General features: G+C 39.9%; 1 protein-coding gene across 3 annotated transcripts in view; it reads right to left on the reverse strand.

The window, feature by feature from the left end:
- Positions 1 to 23,635, reverse strand: part of Arhgef3 (Rho guanine nucleotide exchange factor (GEF) 3) — a 332,874-nt gene that overhangs the window by 17,158 nt on the left and 292,081 nt on the right. For all 3 annotated transcript variants that reach the window (XM_013030784.1, XM_013030785.1, XM_013030786.1), the window contains 4 exons: positions 13,708 to 13,878; positions 9,226 to 9,288; positions 5,780 to 5,876; positions 5,565 to 5,641 (listed from right to left, as the gene is read on the reverse strand). In XM_013030784.1, coding sequence (XP_012886238.1) covers positions 5,565 to 5,641; positions 5,780 to 5,876; positions 9,226 to 9,288; positions 13,708 to 13,878 — 408 coding nt within the window. The remainder of the gene's footprint in view (positions 1 to 5,564; positions 5,642 to 5,779; positions 5,877 to 9,225; positions 9,289 to 13,707; positions 13,879 to 23,635) is intronic.

The following is a 23,635-nucleotide window of genomic DNA, read 5'->3' on the forward strand; positions in this document are numbered from 1 at the left end:
AGCTACCATTTACTCACTGGGACTAAACAAATACCAAACCAGTCTCCAGACTTGGCCAACTCTCCTTTATCTGTATGGCCGAAGAAAATAACATCATTGAATCCTCAAAACAGAAGAAATGCACAGGTTCTTAAGGCCCTGGCTGGCTTCCATTAAACGAGTTGTACAATTATTTTCTTTAATGTTAAGACCCTTATCACAATTTGATTTTTCTGACAATCCAAGTTGGAAATGAAGTGGAATTTTTACAGGCATCTATAGTACAAAATTTTCCCAATCCTTTCAAAGACATCCAGAAAGACAAAAGCTACCTTTTCTGTTCTGTCTTTATTTGTTAATACTGAGGTTTGAACTCAAGAGCCTCACATTTACTACACATGAGCCATACTCCTAGCCAGCCTGACATCTGTCTGTCCACCTACCCACTCACCTACCTATTGTTTACGATAAGATTTCTTTTCTTCACCTTTGTGTATGTGTGTGCGCGCGTGCGCACATGCGTGCGCGTGTGTGCACGTGTAAGGCCTAGGCACTATTCTTGAGCTTCTTTTGTTCAAGAGTAGTGCTCTACCACTTGACCCACAGCTCCACTTCTATTTTTTATTTTTATTTATTTTCAGTAACTTATTGGATAAAAGTAAGAATCTTACAGACTTTCCTGCCCAGACTGGCATTGAATCTCAGTCCTCAGATCTCAGTCTCCTGAGTAGCCAGAATTATAGGCATGAGCCATTGGTACCTAATAGAATTTCTTTTCTTCTAAAAAAAATTATTCCTATGAAACTCATGTAGAAGATTTAGTGGCACACATACCACACATGAAGCAGTGGGTCAGACTTTACAGTGCAGCCCCTAGTATGGCTCAGTGCCAGCACCTCTACATTAGTTATGATTACCTAATTCTAAGGCTTGTCAATTATAATGGGCCTTAAGAAGTTAAATCAGGGGCTGGGAAGGTGGCTCAATGGCAGAGTGCTTGCCTTGCATGCATGAGGCCCTGGGTTCAATTCCTCAGCACCACATAAGCAGAAAAAGCCAGAAGTGGCGCCTGTGGCTGAAGTGGTAGAGCGCTAGCCTTGAGCTGAAGAGCTGAAGGACAGCGCACAGGCCCAGAGTTCAGGCCCCATGACTGGCAAAAAAAAAAAAAAGTTAAAGCAAAAATGTTAAAAATTAAAAATAGGAATCATATATTAAAATCTTTCAAATTAGTTCTGACAGGCTAGCAAAGATTTGGGGCTACATCTTATGGTTTATATCACATTATAATGCAAAAGAACAATTTAGGCTTAAAGAGTTGGAAAAATGTTAACTCCTCTGATTTCATCCCATTGAAACATTGTTTCTCTGACATGTCCCATCAGTCATAAATTGTATAAATACCACATTGAAGTCTCAAGGAAAGAGCTTCTCATCCCTTTTTCTACTTCACCATCTTAATGGCTCCTGGGGCTCAGCATCCTAACTTGAAGCTAGCAATTGCAATAACATGAAGCTAGTGGTCTAGCTGTACTTCTTCTTCTCCTCTGCATCAATTAGGAAGTGGTGTTCACCATATCACCTCCTCTGTAGAGGATTCAATGCCAAACTGACAAGGGCATGTCTCTTTTTTTCTACATCCTCAGTACTTGTGGATGCTATAAAACACTTTGTGTTTCTGGTGAACTAATAGATAAATGTTCAACAGATTACAAGATGATGTAATATTTGATGGTTTGGGAACATTGCTTAGAAATAAAGCAGTATCATTTGAAAGCTTACATATTCTCCTGCTTTTTCTACACTTCATATTGAAGTGACTAAAACAAAAAAATATTACTGGAGAAGTAGTGTTTAAAAGGTTCACTAGTAAGCTTAATATTCCTTTCATGTGTGTATAAATAAGTAAATACATTTATATAAATAAAATAAATAAAAACATAAAATATATATTTATACATAAATATACAAAAAGATATACATACAATATATAAAGTATATGTTATAGATTATAGTATATATGTAATATATATAGCATTATATATTATATAATATATATTACTTTGATTTGTGTTAAAAAGAGTTTCAGAAATCATTCCTTCACTTTTTATTTGAAAGTAATAACTGGAAAACATGCACAAACACACAAACACACACATATACACAGCACACACACCAGATGTGGTGCTTGTAATTAAGCTTTTCAAAGTTAATTAAAAAGCACCTCTGGCTCTTTTAAATTCATTTCCACTTCCTTGCCTTTTAAAAGACCTGGAAACAACCAATTTCATTACGGAGAAACAACTTAGCAGAACCCATCAGATGTAAACTAACAAGGAACTCAGGTCACACTGCTATCCAATGGCCCATTAGTCTCTCTGATCCTGCCACCTGCTACCGTGGCAACAAAGTGAAGCTCTGTTTCTGTGTTCACACTTGACAGGGTGCTCATTTCCTGGCATGCCTGGTTCAGGCTATCTAGTCCAGCTAGAGAAGATCACACCTGATCTTAATTAGACACAGGAAGACTGTATCTGTCTTAGTTGCCAAATACAACAACATTTACTTATTTAAAATTTAGTAGTGATGAAGGCAGATACTGGTATTGGAAAATCCGGTTGAAAGATAAAATTGAACAGCTGTTTATAACATCTTTCTCCATTTACAGCATCTTTCCCCACTTATAAAATGCCTATATTAATGTCTTCCTCACCTAGAATATAGAACATGTAGCTTGGAGTTTGCTCCTGGTTATGAATCAATAACAACCAGCTATTATTATGATTGTTCCTGTGACAGTTAATTGAAGAACTTGTGGTTTAGGGAAGCAAAGCTACTCACTCAGCTGGAGCTTGAGGCCTGTTCATATACCTTCCCCCCAAAACTCTGAAGTACTTGATTATCTCTATGAACAGATTATCAAGACTTTGTAAGAAAAGTTCTCACTGTTTCAAAAGAATTTCTAACCCTCTAACTTTGTGAAAACTGACATAAAAATCTATTTTTTCTGCTCCCATAGACTCTGCTTCTCTCTTTGAATTAAAATTTAATTAGAGCCCAAATTACCATGAGAACTTGCTACTTTGGAGCACATACAAATTATTTTATTACTATGATCAGTCACTTTGGCAGTTGTTTCTTGTGATGGGAAAGGCTTGCTCAAACAAAGTGATCTGTTAGGAAAGGGGACACTGATCCTCAGTAACCAGGGAGGTTTCCTGAAAAAAAGTAGCCACTCTGTTTAAGGTCTTAAATGCAAAAGTAACTGATTCATTCTAAGGTCAAAAGGACCAGCCTGCAAGGCCACATTTGGATAGTCACTTATTTAAAAGGTTTTTTGTTTTGTTTTGTTTTTTATTCTTTTCCTTTCGGGGGGAAATAAATCAAATTTTCTTGGGTTTAATGGGCTCTGACTTGTCTCATTCAAACTCCACGAAGTTTGTTGACTTTGTTCTGTTAAAAAGTCTAGAACTCAAACATATTTACCCCTTGGTTTACAGTTCCCACTCACAAGAACACATCTGCAGTTAGAAGAGGGAAAACATTTACCAGCTCATCAGGCCTGATAAATAAGGACCATTTCTCATGGAGTTTGGCAACAGTTGTTTAATTTTAGGCTAAGTCCCCATGTACTATCACAGGCCCAGATGGCAATGTGCTGTAGAGTCATACTTCCCTTGGGTATGTACAGAAAAGGACTGCAAAAATGTCCTTAGCCCAAACTAACTTCCTAACAAAAGTAACAAATATGTATAAAGAAGTTCTTAACTGGGAAAATTCCTACAATCTGTGCTCCTGACATAAATTCACAATTTGTATATGATGTTTAAGATAGACATGTAGTATATATTCTAGTGTTACTGTCTCTTCAAAAACAGAGCAGTCATCCTTGTTCAATGCATAATGGCCTGCCCCTTTGCTATTCATCAAAGCATTCTACAAACTATGGAAGTTTAAGGAATAGTTCTTCTCATTGAGCCCTTTCTAACTCCAGTTGGTTGGCTCTCTTTAGAGAAATTTCTTTGTGGACTAAAGAAAGTGAAACATCTACTGTGACATAATATCATGAAAGTCAAGAGTATAAGATGAATGATCTATCCTGAAATATTAAGGCCCCTTTTCTAAATTATTCATCTTAGAACATTACTTGTCTTTCAGATACTCTTTGGATATTCCAACCTCAGTGCTAAAATTGGCTCATGAATTAAAAAGCTAGCCAAGACATTAAATTCTGCAAGATTTTAGATTAAAGCATTAGTTGAGAAGCACAAGGTAAGAGACCAAGATTTAAAACTTTATGCATATCTTTTTGGCACTAGTGGGGACTAAAAAGTTTTAGGAGAATTAAGAGTACAACACAGGTAGAGAGAGGGAAATTGCAAGGTGGCAGTAGGACTCATAACCTCCTCAACACTCTTCAAACAAGGAAATAATTCTTGTTTTGTTTTTGGCTCTTCCGACCTATTTTTCTGGAATAGTAGGTAGAATCAAGAGATCTAATGTTGTCTGGAAGAAGTCATTAAGGTAATCTACTTTCATAACCTGCTTCATGACAAAAATCACTTGGAACTGGGGTGGGACATTCTTAAAAGGAAACAGATCCATATAAAATTAAACAAATGAACAACCAACCATATTATGTACCCAATAGATAAGAATTCAGTCTGAAGACTATAAATGTAGAAGCCTTGACATAAGCTCATAGCTTATTTCTTTATGAAATAAGGAAAGGAATAAGTCACTTTGGGATAAGTCATCATAGGCCAATTCTCCTATGAAGCTCCTACATATCATATATGTGCTAAATATTAGCAACATGTACCTTTTACCCTGCTTATGAAGTTTTGACTATCGGTCTTTTTTTTCTCTTTTGGTTGGTCATGGGGCTTGAACTCAGAGCCTGGGCACTCTCCCTGAGATTTGACACTCAAGGTTAGTGCTCTACCACTCTGAGCTACAGCACCACTCCCAGTTTTCTGGTGGTAAATTGGAGATCAGAGTCTCATGGACTTTCCTGCCTGGGCTGGATATGAACTGCAATCCTCAGATTTTAGCCTTAAAAAAAGTATCTAGGATTACAGGCATGAGTCACTGGTGGTGCCTGGCTCTGTAAGTCTTTTTAATAACATATCTTTATTAAAAAGTCTTTTTAATAAAACTTTTTGTGAATGATGGATAAGAATATGGCAATCAATTTTTACTGGGTCAAAAATGGTAATATTCTAACAGTTGGTCCGAATCCAAATATTATCTAGTTTAATTTTATTTGATAAAAATAAGTAATAATTTCATGTGCACTTACTTATTTTACCTTGAAAGTGACATGTTGTCTTTAAATATAGTAAATTTGCATGAAGAAAAAACTTCATGCTTTAGAGAGCTAAAGCTTATATGCTTAAGAATATTTTACTAGGAATTTGGTTTTTTAATGTGAAACCAATATTTGCTAATAAGAAAAGCCTCGCTACAATGAAACATTATTATTAAAATCTGTCTTAAGTATGAGGCTCTGAGTTCAATCCCAAATACTAAAAACAAAGCAAAACAATCAAATCGATCTTCATCCAAGATTAGAGAACTTTTCTTACCCAGCCTACGAGGATGGGACCAACATGTTCAGTCGAGCCATCAGGCTTTCGAACATCTCGAAGCTGACTAAGGAGCTCTGGCAAAAAAACAAACAGAAGGCTTATTTTGAACAGGGCTAGAAGTAGGTTCTGGGTTATTCACATAATTGCTGACTTACTATAATATAACTCAAATAAGGCTGCAGTCATGACTCATTCTGGGAACAAAATTATACCTTCATGTAGAGGAATCAGAGAGTCCAGTGTTCCAAAAATTTGATTCAACTCCTGTTCTGTCATAATGGAGAGTTTCAGCATGGGGTCATGATAGGCCTATACAAGGACAAGATATAAACACAAATGTTGAAAATCAGAGGAGCTCAGTTCTTCACTAGGAGGCACTATGTGAGTGATACACACCATGGCTCTCCTACATGACTTTCTCATATCACTGTGGAAATAGAGAAGTGTGGCTGCAAGAGAGAATCCAGTTCCACCTTCAGCCTTCTGTGGCTGTTGATAAAACATAGTAGCATTTTTTGTTTTGTTTTTCTCTTCAAAGTTTCCTCCTATACCCCCAGGATAGCACACTTCTATAAAGCAGGACATAGTAGGTATAGAGATTTAATTATTATGTTTTCAAAATAACAAGGTCCTATAGCTTGAAAAAAGTCCTTTATTCAAAATTAGGCTTTTGCAGTACATCCATATTTAAAGAAAAAGTGATTTGTCACTCATTACTATTGAGAAGAAAACAAATCCTCTGCCAGTCCCATAAACTCTTACTAAAAGTAATTAAACAACAAGAGTTTGTAGAATTCTATGACAGAATATAAAGACAGAGCTGGGTGCCAGTGGCTTACACCTGTAATCCTAGCTACTTAGGAGCGTGAGATCTGAAGACCATGGTTCAAAACCAGCCTGGGCTGGAAAGTCTGTCTGTTATCTCTAATTAACCACCAGAAAACTGGAAGTGGCTCAAAGTGGTAGAGCCTAGTCTTGAGCAAAAGAGCTCAGGGGTAGCACCCAGGTTGTGAGTTCAAGCCCTATGACCACCAACAGCAAAAAGAATATAAAGGCTGGCAATGTGGCTTAGTGGTAGAGCGCTTGCCTAGCATGCATGAAGCCCTGGGCTCAATTTCTCAGTACCACAGAAAGTGATGCTGTGGTTCAAGTGGTAGAGTGTTAGTCTTGAGCAAAAGAAGCCCAGGGATAGTGCCCAGGCCCTGAGTTCAAACCCCAAGACTGGCAAAAAAATAAAATATATATATATATAGAGAGAGAGAAAGAGAAAGAGAAACAGAGAGAGAGAGAGAGAGAGAGGGAGAGAGAGAGAGAGAGAGACAGAGATATCATAGTTCTTGCCCTCACTTGGCTTTATAAAGTGAATTGGGAAGATTGTTCTTAACATATACAAATTTAAATATATGCTTAATAAACACTTCAAGAAGACCCACAGGAGAAATGCCATGTAACAGAAAAAATAATCAAGTTCTTAGCACTCTGGATGGTCGGAAAGCTAAAGCTAGCGTATGTAAGAGAAGTTCTGAAGGTAGAAGGAGAAGAAATAAATACTGAAGAAGAATTGAGGGCTGAGGCATGGATCAGCAGTAAATCGGCTACCTAGCAAGCATAAGGCCTTGAGTTTAAATACCAGTACAAAGAGAGAGAGAAGAGGAAAGAAAGGGGAGGGAAGAGAGAACAAACTACATTGTGACCAGTGCCTGGAAGATGGGAGACCGGATGACTGAACAGAGAAGGCAGGACCCGTACGACAGAGAATGCTGTGAAGCATCTTGGGAAATCTTTTTTCCCCCTCAGTGTTTGGAATTGAACTCAGGACCTTGTACATGGTAGGCAAGAGCTCTACCACTGAGCTACAACAGAAGCATGCATATGCAGAAACTTTTTTTTTTGTCACTATTAGGGCTTGAACTCAAGGAGGACCTCATCATGTTTACTTGGCTTACTTGCCTATGGCTTATTCTTTACCACTTGAGCAACAAAAGATGAAGTCTCACAGACTTTTCTGCTAGGGTAATTTGAACCATCAGCCTACTGAATCGTTAGGATTATAGGTGTGAGCCAGCAGTGTCTGCCTGAATTGGGGAATCTTGATACAAGAAGAGGATGTTGGACATATGACCAGAACGTTGACTTTGGTCTTCTCTGATTTTTTCCTCCTTCAGTCCTACCTAAAACTTGGGCTTCTTGGGTTGTATTTCAAGAAAACTCAAATTGTCATCTCAGGAATACTAGAAGTTGGCTTCATATTAGCAGAATGTTGGACTGAGGATTGTTTAAAGAAGGAAAATATCTGTTCATCCTTGTGATTCACTTAAGAGCCCCATGAATATCAGATCAAAGAATCTAGATTGAGCTTTTGAACTATAAGATTGTACTTCAGATTCTTCCTATTCTGACTGGAATGCAAAGGTTTTTGGAGGCAGGTTTGTTGTCAAGATATAAATGATGTAAGGTGTGTGTTTCCTTCTCCTCCTACAATAAGAAACAATTTTCCAGATGAGGCTATGTACAGCTCAGTAAAAAATCATATGCTTATTAGCATGCTCTAGGTTTGATTGCCAGCACTAATAAAACCAAAAAACAAGCCAGGCACCAGTGGCTTATTCCTGTAATCCTAGGACTCAGGAGGCTAGAGAGGCTGAGCATCAGAGATTGAAGCCAATCCTGGCAGAAAAGACCATGAGACTTTTATCTCCAATTAAGCACCAAAAAAAAAAAGAGGCAAAAGTGTAGCTGTGGCTCAAGTTGTAAAGCTCTAGCCTCGAGAGAAGAAAAATTAAAAAAAAAAAAAAAACACCTCAGATAGAGTCCAGGTCCTGAGTTCACAAATAACACCAACAAAAAAACCTAAAGCATAAAAATGAAACTAAAAAACAAACCATAAAATGAATTTTCCTATAAAATACTCTAAGTTATGATAGTGTGCAGTTGCTTACTTCACACTTCATCCACTTTCAAGATGCAAATGCCTTTATTTCAAATACTCATTCCTTCCTGTGGTCAAAGAAATTCTGCATGTAAGACTTTTTTTTTTGTCGGTCTTGGGGCTTGAACTCTGGGCCTGGGCGCTGTCCCTTAGCTCTTCAGCTCAAGGCTAGTGCTCTACCACTTAAGCTACAGTACCACTTCTGGTTTTCTGGTGGTTTATCAGAGATAAGAGTTTCACAGACTTTCCTTCCTCAGCTGGCTTTGAACCTCGATCCTCAGCTTCCTCAGTAGCTAGGATTACAGGCGTGAGCCACTGGCGTCGGGGCTTGCATGTAAGACTTTTAGGACAATGCCTTTTTCTGGGTAGTTTATTGGAGATAAAGATTCTCAATGACTTTTGTGCCCAGGCTGGCTTCAATCTGTGATCTTCAGATCTCAGCCTCCTGAGTAGCTAGGATTACATAAAGCTCTGCCTCCAGGGCACTCTGATTTACGCTGATGTGTGCTTTGAGAAATACACAAGGGTGACCCCTACCTACAGTGTCAGGTGTAGAAGCTACTCTGTCCTCTTGCTTCTATCACTTCCACACTGCTTGCTCTGTAGCTACTGGTTCTTCACATTATCTGAGGGCCTGTCTTGGTCAGGAAGAGTGTGTTCTAACATGATGAAACCACTCAGAGGAAACGATAGGAGGTGACTCCCAGGACAGGCTGGGGTTAACTTTACCTTTTTTGCTAATTTCAAGTCCTCTATCAAGTCTTCTTCTCCTTGAGAAAGCTCAAAGATCGCCTGCATGAAAAGATAAAATCTATTTACTGAACTCTTCCTCAAATTCAAACAAACAGTGCTGATTGTAGCACTTCAAGCTGTAAATCTGCTTAACCTAAAAAACATACCCCCAAAGTTAATTAGGCTAAACCAAGGCCAGGGAATGGTGACTCAAGCCTGTAATCCTATGTCCTGAAGAGGCTGAGATCTGAGAACCATAGTTCAAAGCCAGCCTGGGAAGAAAGGTTTAAGAGACTCTTTTTTTTTTTTTTTGGCCGGTTGTGGGGCTTGAACTCTGGATGCTGTCCCTCAGCTCTTCAGCTCAAGGCGAGCGCTCTACCACTTGAACCACAGCACCACTTCCGGTTTTCTAGTGGTTTATTGGAGATAAGAGTTTCACGAACTTTCCTGCCCGAGCTGGCTTTGAACCTCGATCCTCAGATCTCAGCCTCCTGAATAGCTAGGATTACAGGCGTGAGCCACCAGCGCCGGCTGAGAGACTCTCATCTCCAACTAACTAGCAAATAAACAGAAATGGAGATATGGCTCAAGTAGTAGAGTGCCAGCCTTGAGCAAAATAACTAAGCCCTGGCCCTGAGTTTAAACACGTGTATGTGTGTGCGTACACAGACACAGACACACACATAATCTAAACCAAATGCATCTAGTAGCTAAAACTTGCAAGGAAAAAATGCAAATTTTCTGTATAATGAGCTTCTCTGTTGAAGAAAGAGTTTCCACTGGTTTCCCACTCAGCAAGTCAGTTATTTACATTACAGAACTTTGATGAAGCCAAATAAGTGACAAGTATTTTAGGTATCACCAATGATCAAGATGAACTATACTCATAATATGACTTATGGAATTGAGACCCCTTAGTACAACTACTAAAATAATAGTAATAAAAGGATAATTAAAAAAATTACAGCTCGATGGCGCTGAGAAGGTGGCTCAGTGGTAGAGCGCTTGCCTTGCATGCCTGAGGCCCTGGGTTCGATTCCTCAGCACCACATAAGCAAAAAGAAAAAAGCTGGAAGTGGCGCTGAGGCTCAAGTGGTAGAGTGCTAGCCTTGAGCTGAAGAGCCTAGAGGTCAGGCCCCACGACTGGACCCCAAAAAAAACAAAAACAAAAACAACAACAAAAAAAGCAATTACAGCTCGAGCCATGGATTCTACATCTTTGTTGCAAGTGGCAATCAGAAGATATGTTTCAGAGCCTGTCCTCAGCAAGGTACTCAGCTGTTATTAACTGGGCCTCCATAGTTTGCATTCTTCTATTCAACAGAGGATGACTCTCAGCAGAAAGCTGCATTCTCAATGTGCTCTTGTTCTGAGGCCAGGACAACAGCAAGAATCCAACATTTTGTTACTCTAAATAGAATTGGGTGATGTTAATTCATTCTACAGTACTTCTTAGTCTCACAGGTATAATAAATAAGTGACAGGAGCTCACTGTGTATGAGAGTGCATAAATGGACCATTTCTAATTTGGTTCTATTAAGCCATCATCATTTAAAGAACTATGATGCACAGAACACTCTGTGCATTTGGGAATGCTTTGCAAATGGTGTCTCATTGAAGGACTACAAGTCAGATCATTTCCTGACAGTACGGGGGTGTGTGTGTGGGGGGGGTGGAGGGGTGGTGATCTTACATACTAAAAGCATTAAGTTCTGCAGTGAGTATTAGCTGGATGTCCTCTAATTCAATTCTGTCAAACTCTCTACCTTGGAGACAGCAGCAGATCTCATAAGGAAGAGCTCAGTCCCCTTTTCAGATACCAACTGAAAGCCCAGATTACTTTATCTGCATATCTTATCAACTGGCTATAAATCAGGGTCCCCATTGCCTCTTCTAATTAGGTCTCATTAATGTGTTAGAGCAGCTACAGAACTTAGGGCAGAAGTTATGTATGCTGGTTCATTTACAAGGGATATGGATGAACACCAGGCAAGAAGATGGGCAGGAAAAGAACTGCGGAGAGATGTGGAGTCCTATGCTCTCCAGGTACACAATACTCTGGAACCTACAGGTGTCCAGCTATCTGAAGCGCTGAACTTCCTCCTTCTGATAGAGACTTCATAATCACATGACTGAGTCAATCATTGGTCATTTGTTGCTAATTTAATCTTTAGCCCCTCTCCCTTTGCCAGAGGTAAGGGCTGGGGCTCAAAGTCTGACCCCCTCTAATCCTGCCTCTGTCTCATTGGTGACCAGTCCACACCTGAAACTATCATGGGCTGACAGCCATTAGTCAGCATCTTATCATCCAAAATATCCTTTTGGAGATATGAAGATGTATGCTGGGAAATAGAGATAAGTAGCAAATGAATGTCAAAATATCATATTAACCGACAGATTATTGGTCATGCATTACATTACAAACTGCTACTACTGCAAGAGCATGACCAGTTAGACCATGCCCTCAGCTCTTTTTTTTTCTGTTCTTGAGCCTCTTTGTGCAAAAGGCTAGTACTCTACCACTTTAGCCACAGTGCCACTTCTGGCTTTTTCTGAGTAGTTTATTGGAGATAAGATTCTCATGGACTTTTCTGACGAGGCTGGCTTCAAACTGTGAGCCTCAAATCTTAGCCTCCGGTGTTGCTAGGATTACAGGCATGACCCACCAATGCCCAGCTCTCAGCTCTTTTTGTATTAGTTATTTTTTGGATAGGGGCTTACATTTTTGCCAGGGGCCTCAAACAGCGATCTTCCCATTTATACTTCCTGTGTAGCTTGCGTGACACATGTTCAGCTTTTTTTTAAAGATGAGATCTTGCTAACATATACTACCATTGCCTGATCATGTATTATTTTTAAAGGCTTCATTTATTCTTTGTTGAATAGATAATACACATATACAGTATGCAATTATGGTGCAACAATGGGCACATGGTAAAATCTTTCCCCTTTACCTTCTTCTTTTAGCTCCCCCCCCCCTGCCTTAGAAGGCAACAAACTTTACTGCTAGTTCTTTGGGCAACCTTCCAGAAACAATTCCTGGTTCTATAAGCAAGTACATTCATTTTCATATACATGGTAGCATACTCTGTGTCTTATTTTTACCTTGCTTCACTTAGCCAAACACACTAATGAACAGTCTCTCAAGGGTTTCTATAGTTGAATAGTGTCTCATTTATTTAAGACTCTTTCTAAATTGGTACTATTATAAAAATTACTGCGATTACTGCAGTAAGCAGCCTTACACCTGTATCTTCTTGCTTGGGTACAAATAGCCTGGAAATAAAATTCCTAGAAGAAATTGGGAATTGGTGGCTTTATGCCTGTAATTGTAGTTACTCAGAAGATTGAGACTGAGAACTTCAATTAGAAGCCAGCCCAGGGAGAACAATTTGAGAGCTTTAAGCTCCAAGCTTCAATCTTCAATCTCCAGCAAAATGGTGGACTGGAGGTGTGGCTCAAGTAGTAAAGTACCATCCATGAGCAAATATGCAAAAGTACAAGGCCCCGAGTTCAAGCCCTGGCATTAATGGACACATTCCTAGAAGAATTTTTTGCCTGGTCAAAGAATCTGGAAAGTTTTGAAATGTTCTCCTTGCTAATGTCATGTTCTCAATGAAGCATCCACATTCTAAGAGGGTCACTAGAGGAGGCCAGGACACAAGTCCTCTCTTAAAGGTTATATCATAACTACTTAGGGCTGTGGCTACAGAAAACTTCCAAGGAATGAAATGAACTATGTTCCATAGAGAAGAAATTTTCCTTTACCAAGGTGAACAGAAGTTCCTTCAACTGGATATTTTATAAAATATTCTAAAATTATAATATTTTAATATTATATTATTATAGCTATTATATATCATTATTTACATTGTGTTATACATGTTATATATATGATAATACAATAATTATACATTTTCTAAAATTACATCAAATTACAAAAATGGCTGTTTTTGTGAAGTTCAGAATTTCTGTCTAGACACTTGGTTTTAACATCTCTATAAACTCAGATTTTTCGCCTCAATTCCTTTTGAGGGTGCTGGGGTTTGAACTCAGGGCCTCATTTTTACCATCTGAGCCTCATCTTAGTTCTTGCATCTGTTTCTTTTTTTTTTGGGGTCTGGTCGTGGGGCCTGAACTCTGGGCCTGGGCGCTATCCCTCAGTTCTTCAGCTCAAGGCTAGCACTCTACCACTTGAGCCACAGCACCACTTCCGGCTTTTTTCTTTTTGCTTATGTGGTGCTGAGGAATCGAACCCAGGGCCTCATGCATTGTAAGGCAAGCGCTCTACCACTGAGCCACCTTCCCAGCCCGTGTTTCTTTTTATAGTAGAGGCTAACCCACCCAGCAGGACTTGTCCTCCATAGAGGCAATGCAAAACAGATCTGAAGAGGAATGGCAAGTCCTCTGCCTGGCCTGGCCCACAAGGGAACTCTGTTGCTGGTCCATCTGTGCCAGTGTCTTGAGCCCCTACCATACCTCCTGACGCTTGATTTCCTTGGACGTAAGCATCTGGTTGACACACACGTCGAAGGTCTCGCTCCATAGCTTGCTATCTCTCCGCTTCGTGCTTGAAGAGGTGGCATTTCGGGACCAGGGTCGGGGGGCGAGGATGTCAGAGCGGCTCTCACTGCGGAAGCTAATGGATCGCTGAACAATGAGGAAAACAAGCCATAATGGACAGGGTCAGTAGCAGGTCTGGGTGGATCCTCTGAAGTTTCCTGTAGGTCTGTCAGAACATAAATCGTATATTTACAAGAAAGAGAGCCAGGGCCACAAGGCCTTTGGGAAGTGAGGCATTGTCTTGTGCCTACGTGCTGAGGAAACCTGGACAGGGAGACCCTGTCACACATGTGCTGGGCTGGGAGCATCCGCTGTGTGATCCAGACTCCCAGTGTACTACAGAAGCAGAGTATGGCACAAGCTCGCCCTTCTTTCTAGTGGACATCTTCCTTTTTCCATAGGACAAGGGACAATAGTGGTAGGTGGTCATCAAAACAAAACAAGCTAGCACACTTGTTCTCTTTCTAAGAGCAGGATTCCATTATCTTTGGCATTCCCTTGTTTATACTTTAGGTGGCTGGCTTTTCCAACCCTGACCAATAAGACAATTACCTTATCCTTGTCAGAGGAGGTGTTATTTCCCCCAAATTTGCTTCAGGATTTATGAGAGAAATGAGAAGTCTATTCCTCTAAGATTGTAAGTACAGGAGATTTACAATAGAACCTCTTGTTGCAACTCTCTCTTGTCACACAGAAGAACCTGTGTGTCATAGGAGAGAAGAAATGGACACATAAAGAAGGCCAGAATGACTGAGTGGTAAAGGGAAGAAGGGAACAAATGTTATAAAACTTTACTGTTTCAGCCTCTGGATCCTACTGTGCCTGAAGCCAGGTGGAGCTACTCTTAGACATTTGGTTACATGGGCTAATACATTCTTCTGTTTCTAGTTATTTCAGCTGAGGTTCTGTAAACTAAGAAAGTCCCAACTACTATTCATTCCAAATACCATCTTGGCAGCAAATGATGTCTACCCCTGATAACCCTTCTTTTTTTTCCAAAGAGGCTCTTATTGACTATGGTGGTATAACACCTGCAGTCTACCCCTTGGCTGAGAGGAGCACAGTATTCCTCATAAGAAATACAAAGCAAGGTAAATGTACCTTCATAGTCTTTACCCTACAAGGCTTTGACACATTCACTGGAAACTGTCAAAGCATAGAGGTATTACTGTGCTCATACTCTCACTTAATAAGTGTTTCCTGTGGCCAGCAATGTTATATTCTAACTTCTTACTTTGGCATACAAGGCCTTTTGTGATCTGATCAAAAGCTAGACATTTAGAATAACATCTACCATTCAAGACAAGCTGAGTTTACATGTGATGTTCTAATGTAGTTACCAATTATTTTGATACTCAACAATGACATTCAATAATGTAGGGGTTTCTTTTAAAGAGATAAGGTCTCTTATCTCTTTAAACTGGTCCCAGATTCTTGGGCTCAACTGATCTTCATTCTTCAGCCTCATAAATGGCTAAGACTATAGGTGTGCACTATCTTGCCTAGCTCTTAAAGAGTATTTTTTAAGAGAACGCACTCAAGTTGGATATTGGTGGCTAACACTTATAATCTTAGTTACTCAAGAGGCTGAGATGTAAGGATCATAGTTCAAAGTCAACACTGGCAGGAAAATCTTGCAGCTCTTATCTCCAATTAACCAATAAAAAGCCAGAAGTGGAGGTGTGGCTCAAGTGGTACAGTGCCAGCTCTGAGTAAAAAAGCCAAGTAAAAGTTGGAGACCCTGGATTCAAGCACTGGTGCTGGTGCTAGTGCGTGCATGCATGCATACACACACACACACACACACACACACACACACACACACACACACAGAATTCAGTCAATATAGGAGCATTAAGTTATAATTACCTATCTGACAATATTATCTAGCCAGAAAGACAATTCTGAGCAAATTTAACAGTTAAAAATCCATGGTAGTTAAAATTACATGCTAGCTATTCAGGAGGCTAAAAACTGAGGATTATGATTGGAAGCCAGCTTGGCAGGAAAGTGAGATTCTTATCTACAATTAAGCACCAAAAACCAGAAGTGGTAGAGTGCTAGCTTCGAACAAAGTTCAGGGACAGTGCCCAGGCCCCAAATTCAAACCCCAGAACCAGCACTAAACAAATAAATAAATAAGTAGATGCATACTATATAATTTTGAAAAGAATGTTCATGAGTCAAGACATAAATAAAATGCTACAAAATTCTCTTGCTTTAGTCCCATGGATGTTATAGGTAATTTCTAGCCTACAGTATGTTTTTTGTTTTTTTTTTATCATCCAAGAAAAACAAATACGTGAAAAACACAAGAAATTTGCAAGGGGCCTTGATGTTCCCAGAGCCTTCTGGAAGCAGGAAGTTGGCTGTTTGCAAGTAGCAACAGGAGTTCCTCCAGCTGGCACAGGCTTCTGTTACTCCCAGGCTGGTTAAAGGGCCAGCTTTGTCTAGAGATCAAGAAAGTACCTACAACCAAATACACGGCTCACTAATGGCATCTCATGAATCCTACAATCTCTCAACACAGTCCCTTATAAACAGTAACTACACTAAGTGGCTGCAGACTGCCTGCACTCAGAATCAATTAGCCACAGCCACTGAAAGGTCAAAGGAGCACAGTGAGTCATCAAGTAACCCCCTTGTGGTCCTGCTAGCAGCTGGGGTAGAAATTAAGGAACACAAAGAAAAACACAACAGAGAATTCAAAATGAAACACTCTTTCCACTTTCACTTGAAAGAATCACCCCCTCTCATTCCATTTTTCAGTCTTGACCAACTTCAGACTCCCCCCCACAAATTGAAGTAATTTACTCCAGCTTCAAATTCCATGTATTCCCAAAGTATATAATATTAAGTACAAATCCCATCTTTTTTTTTTCCCCACAAGCCACTTCCTAGAAGGGCCACTGTTCATGTAAGTTTGTTATAGATCTTTGCAAATACTTTCTATGCATTCACAGAAAACAGAATGTCTTCTCTTTTTACTCAACAATATCTTTTCATGTTTCTTTTCCATAGTATGGAGTCAACATCCTAAGGGCTGGGTGAACTGGGTGGATTTAATTAACTCCCAACTGATGGATATTAAGATTTTTCAAGCATCTGGCTATTACAAAAAAGTGTCAAAGTGAACATTCTTTGTGTGTTTTATACTGATATTTCTGTAAAGCAGATTTATGGAGTAAAATTCCTTAGCCTAAGAAGTATCAATATATTATTTTATGTATGTGATTATTTCTGCTGCTGGGGACTGAACCCAGGATTTCACATGTGCTAGGCAAGTTCCCGAGCAACTCTAGCACCACCATTATAATGTTGGCGTGTGCCAAAATGCCTTCATGCATGTACATCTCCCAGTGCATATTATCTACACTATCACTAACAAGGTAGTTATCAGTTGGGCAGGCAAAAACACTATACCTCAAATTCAGTCTCAGATTTTGAATGGAAGAAAGATCAAGCATATTTTTAGGCATTTATTGAGATATCTTTCAGAGCTGGAAAGCTTTGGTATAGTTTGGGGGAAATGAGAGAGGTGAACTAGGTGAAGTGAGCTCCATCACTAAGAATCCCCGATCCTTTTTTTTTTTTTTTCTGAGTGGGTTCAAGGTACTATGGAGGCTTTCAATGAAGGTCATCCTTAGGTGCTTAAGACCCAGCTCTCTTATTCTCCCTTCCATCCTGCAACATAAGAGTTTGCTTTTTAAAAAAAATGTATTATACCACTCCTGGGGCTTGAACTCTAAGGTCTGGGTGTTGTTCTTGAACTTTTGTGCTTAAGGCTAGCACTCTACCACTTGAACCACATTCCACTTCTGGCTTTTTATGGTTAACTGGAGATAAGAGTCTCACAGACTTGTCTGCCCTGGCTGGCTTTGAACCATAATCCTCACATCTCAGCCTCCTGAGAAGCTAGAATTACAGGCTGAGCCACTGGTGCCCAGCTTTACTCTAATTTTTACTAGTGAAGGAGCTGAGCCTTAGCAGCCTTAGCAGCTAGTGGGATTCAAAATCAGACTTATTTCTTTCTAAAACCTGAGCTCTTTCTACTATGGGGAACTGTACCTGCTGCTTCATGGAGTCATGTATTGTGACAAGACCTATCTGGACATAGAAATCTGGTTAAAGTAGAATGATGATTGGTCTTTTTTTTGGGAGGGGGGGTTCCAGTCATGGGGCCTGAACTCTGGGCTGGGCGCTGTCCCTCAGCTCTTCAGCTCAAGGCTAGTGCTCTACCACTTGAGCCACAGCGCCACTTCTGGCTTTTTTTCTTTTTGCTTATGTGGTGCTGAGGAATCGAACCCAGGGCCTCATGCATGCAAGGCAAGCGCTCTGCCACTGAGCCACCTTCCCAGCCCCTGATGATGATTGATCTTTGACCAGTCAAGCTTCAGATTTACACTTGTATTAGGCTGATTAAACCAAACACTTTTATTTTTTCTTACTCCACTCAGAAAGGGGAAGAAGGTTGAAAAGAAGAATAAAGAATGTTGGACAAGCATCCAGTCGTCAGCGGGGTGGGTTCATCCTGGGACAGCACCTCGACACGGGAAGTTGTTTACAACAGCACTGATTATGCACCACGAGCTACAACCCAAACTAGTTATCAATACAACCAGCATGATTAGATGAGAGAATTCTTTGCTTCTAGCTGCTATAAGAAAAACCTCCTCTTGAGAGGAGCCTCCCAACAGGACTGCTACTATCTGCTGCACCAGCTACCACACTCTTTTCTTCCTTTTTCTCCCCTTATACTATGTGTCCTATGGTCTCATTTATACAGTAGGTTTTTTTGGGGGGGGAAGTTTTTTTCATTCTGAGACAGCTTCTCACTATGTGGTCAGGCTGGCCTGAAACTCACAATCCTCCTGCCTTGGCCTTCCAAGTGCAAAGATTACAGGTGTACATGACAGTATCTGGTTGGACTGGTTTGCTCCTGACATGTCGGTTTGCTCCCAGTAGAAGGCAGGAATATCTATCTGTTCTGTTCACTGATAGAATTAACAGCCACTGGCACATTAGAGGGCCTCTTGGCTGGCCACAGTGAGGACAGCTTTAGAACTCTGCTATACCCAAAAGGTAAGGATTCTCACTCTTATTTAACAGATGGGGAAACCTGAGGCTCAGAGAAGATGAAATTTTGTTGAAGGTCATACAGCTAACTGAATGGGGCTTTTGAATTTAAACCCAGCTTTAAACTCTGCTGAAACTCCCTGCAATGGCCAATGGGGGAACTCAGAATGACAATCCAAGTCTGCTGTAGTGTGGTGTGGTGCATGTGCCCAAATAGACGAATTTCCTATACTTTCTCAGTCAATGAAAGTTTCTCAGTCTTGTCACTGAACATTGTGAGTGACAAAATCCTTTATTGGGGGCAGGGCTGTCTGCATGATAGGATTGTTTATCAACATTGTTGGCCTCTAACCATTTGATGCCAGTAGCATTTCCATCTCAGCTCTGTGAATCAAAATGTCTCCAGACACGGCCATTGTTCCCTGGAGTAAGACACTGGTCTAGATAAACAAGAGGCCTCAAAATGAGAGCCCCAGCTTTGGGAGGGCTAAAAACAGAAACAGGTAAATAGATCTGTCTGGGTATGGACATTCTGGGATAAAATGAAAAATGTTCCAGGACAAGCAGGAGTTTCCATGAGAGAATCTGTTTTAGCAAATGAATATTAAAACAAAACAAAACAAAAAACCAGAGCTCATAACTGCTGGCAGCTAAAACAATAATGGTCACCAGGGACATAGATAATGCAGATTCAGGAAATCAGTGTCCATGCTTAGCCTGAGCTGGGCTGGAGAAGCTGCAGGTGCAGAGAGGCCTGTCAGGTGGAAAAGGAGCCCTTGATACATGTCAGAGGAAATGTAAGCACAGCAGGTTGATATAAAGGAACAGATTTGATTTGTTAAAGCTGCCTGTTCAGTGGGGGTACTCTCTTATTCTTTTCCAAAAACAGACCATGTCCACAGCCAAAGACAACATGATCCAAAAAAGAGGGAGTTCAGGCAAGGCAAATGAACTTGCCATCTTGATTATATTGCTATTTGCTATCAGATGGTTCATTATTAAATGGGTTGGAGTTTAGGACAGGACTCCAAGAGAAAACTACATTCTTAGGTGGCCATTGCAGTAAGTTAAACCAAGATGCACAGGCTGAGATAAAAAAAGGCACCTTGGGGGATACCCCTGCAAGATATGATTAGAGCAATTAGCCTAAAGTGAGAAATAACTCTTCCCCAATGTGTGAACTTCTCAGATTTGACCCTTGTGTTAAATGGGACAGAAAAAGGGCAAGGTCTACTCTTCACAGTCAAGAAACTCAAAAACAAGAGACATAAGTGACTGGCCTGAGATAAGTGTGGGAATAGGAACTGAGTCCAGCTGTTCAACTCCAAAAAACAGATGTGGGCCGAGCATAGAGGCTCTAAAGTAAATGGCTTCAAGTCAACACAATAGCCAAGGGATGCTGGAAAAGCCCATCTCTCTGGATCTGTTTCATTATCTGTAAAAAAGTTATGATAATAAGGATCTCACAGGGATGCAGTAAGGATTTGATAAATTATGGTAAGTCAAAGTTTTAGCCTGGTACTCAATATGGATGGTCATTACTATCCCCTGTTGGATTACTACTCACTCACTATTACATTAGTGCTAGCATGTATACAGTCCCTTCTTATCCACAGAGATAAGTCCCAAAACTCCTAGTGGGGTAGGGAGGTGGGGGGAATTGAAGCCACAGATAGTACTACTGCACCTAACATGTACTGTTTATTTTCCAATACAGACATATGTATGAGAATGGGTAATTTATGAGGCACTGTAAGATTAACAATGAATAATAAAATAGGACTATTATAAAAATACACTACAATAAAAGTTATTTAAAGCTTACACATTGTTTATGCTTGGAATTTTCCATTTAATATTTTCTGACCATGGGTAACTGAACCCATGGAAACTGAAATCATGGATAAGGGGAAAACTTCTGGTGTGTGTGTGTGTGTGTGTGTGTGTGTGTGTGTGTGTGTGTTGTGTGTGTGTGTGCACGCACATGCTTGCTTGCCATAATAGGGCCTGAACTCAGGGCTTCATCTTCTAGCTCAAGACTGGGATTTTGCCACTTAAGCCTTAGTTCCACTTATGGCTTTTTGCTGGTTAATTGGAAATAACAATCTCAGATCTGTCTACCTGGCTGGCTCTGAACTGTGATTCTCAGATCTCAGCCTCATGAGTAACTAGGATTACAGGCATGAGCTACCAGTACCCAGCTCCTGGTTGCTTTTGTCCATTAACAACACCACACAAGTCTCGGAATATTTGGAGCAAATAGCTCCTTGAAGAATCTTTATTATAATAACTTATAGGGAGAGAAAAACAACAACTCAGTATAATTTTTAAAAGCAAAAGACCTGCAAGTATCAATTGGGATTCAATATATTACAGTGTAATCATAAAACAGAATTATGTTTGTTTAAATTTGGGGGGGGAAGCTTAAGAAGTAGAAAACAGCATTAAATAAGAGAAGGGATTTCCAATTTTAGAATACAAAGTGGAGCTGAATGCTGGTGGCATACCTATGGCTCATACATATAATCTTAGATTTTTGGGAGGTTCAAGGCCAGCCTGAGCATATACTGAAGACCTCTTCTCAATCAAAAGCTAGGTGGAGTGATGCTTATCTGTCATTCCAGCTATGTAGGAAGCTGAGATCCAGAGGATTGCCATTACAGGCCACCCAGAAAGAAAAGACAGACAGTCCATCTCAGAAGAAGAAGCTGGAAATAGTGGCACATACCTGTCATTCCAACTATGATTGAAAGTATGTAATAGGTTGATCACAGTCCAGGCACAGGTCCAGGACAAAAAAAATCAAGACCTTATCTCAAAATAACTAGAGCAAAAAATAGCTGGAGGTATGGCTCAATGGTAAAATGCCTCTCTAGAAATATGAGGTCCTGAGTTCAAACCACAATACTACTAAAATAAAACAAACAACCCTTCCCTCCCCCAACAAAGCCTTAACAGGAATTTCTCCCTTAGATGGTGGAATTTCTACTTTCCAACCCCTAGTTTTCTACATTTATTTTCCAGACTTTCTATAAGGAAGAGATATAACCATGAAAAAACAAAATTGGTTGACAATGCAAGACCATAAACATGGATTTAGAAGAAATAGAAAGCTACAAGTAAAAGAGGTCCCAACCAACCTATGATCAATAAATATCAAACTTAAAAGACCTGGCAGAAGGAGAAATCTTTCTGCAGCTCAGGGAATTTCTGAATAGAGTAAATGACAGCTGAAGATATTATTTGGGTTAGGTGTATAGAAGATTTTCTCAGTGTTAATCAAAAGGTAAGATGACTTCTAGGGACTTGAGGTATCTGTCCAACCATCTTCATACAGCACCTCAAAATGGCCCTTGTATCCTAATGTTCATGATAAATAGCTCAAGAGCTGAAAATAATGACTTTCCCACCCAAGAGCTGTACAAGGAAGGGACAACTGAGATGTGCCACTTTGAAAGTTGGATGGCTATTTTGCAATCCTGGCAAACCATGGGCTTTGTTATGACCAGTCTTTGACTTTTTGTGAGAAGCTAATTACAAAAGAGGTGTCCAGAATGTCCTGTAGAATCCCAGCTCCAGCACCCACTAGCTATGAGGCCCTGAGCACAGCTCTCTTCTCTATAAAGTGATGATGAAGTTGACCTAACAGAATTCTGGAGATGCCATGGATACTCTGTACCAGAGCTGCTCCATTGTAAGTACTTAAAAAACAAGAGGTTTATTCCTTATTACTCATTAAAAGTGACAGCTTTAATCTACCAGTCAATTATTTATAATGGACTCCTATTACTCCAGGACCAGTGAAGAACAGGCAAGAACCAGAAGTTCCCCTTGATACAAAACACAGGTTACTTCTTAGCTACATCTGTTACTTCCTGGATAGTAAAGTAGTCTGACTTCCAGTTGCTTTCTTCAACACACATACCTGCATCCATTCCCACACACAATCCAAGATCATCTGCATATCTGTCAAGTATCTAGGACTAAAGACTTTTGTCAGTTATGAGAAGTTTGTGACATTAGACCAAGGGACATTAGTCAAGGTCCTTAAGAAAATTAGGGTTGCCGGACATGGAATTAAGCACATAGCTTGGGTGGTTTCCCCTATATTCCTCATATTAGGCAGCCATCCTTGATGCCCCCTAACAAAACAAAACAAACAAAAAACCCAGGCCATTACTAGGTTCTCTTCTCTCTAGTGTATTTTATCACATATGATTTTTAAATTATATTTGTTTCTGGTTGTAAAAGTAACATTGTTATTCTTTAAATAAGATAAGGCACTAATTCCAGCCAATTTATTCATTCTCTACTCATCTGTAATTTTTATGTAATGGAGGAGAACAACAAAAAACAAAGGAACTGTAAAGTCTCTTATAAGTGCAAACTCAAGAGAGAACCACTGTGAAGAATTTGATTTCGTGTTTTATACATACACGTGTGTATATCTATATATACAGATATACACATGTGTACATGTATATACATACATATATGTATATAGCTGTATATATATATATATATATATGTATACACACATATACATCCTAATATGGGTGTGATTAAGATACTGCCAAAAAATCAATGAAGACCGTTAATTATCCTACATTTATGCTGCATCTGGGTTACATAAAATAACTTCAGCTGGGCCGGGCGCTGGTGGCTCACGCCTGTAATCCTAGCTACTCAGGAGGCTGAGATCTGAGGATCGCGGTTCAAAGCCAGCCCGGGCAGGAAAGACCGTGAGACTCCTATCTCCAATAAACCA

This window comes from Dipodomys ordii, unplaced genomic scaffold, assembly GCF_000151885.1.
Source record: "Dipodomys ordii isolate 6190 unplaced genomic scaffold, Dord_2.0 Scaffold132, whole genome shotgun sequence".
Lineage (NCBI taxonomy): Eukaryota > Metazoa > Chordata > Mammalia > Rodentia > Heteromyidae > Dipodomys > Dipodomys ordii.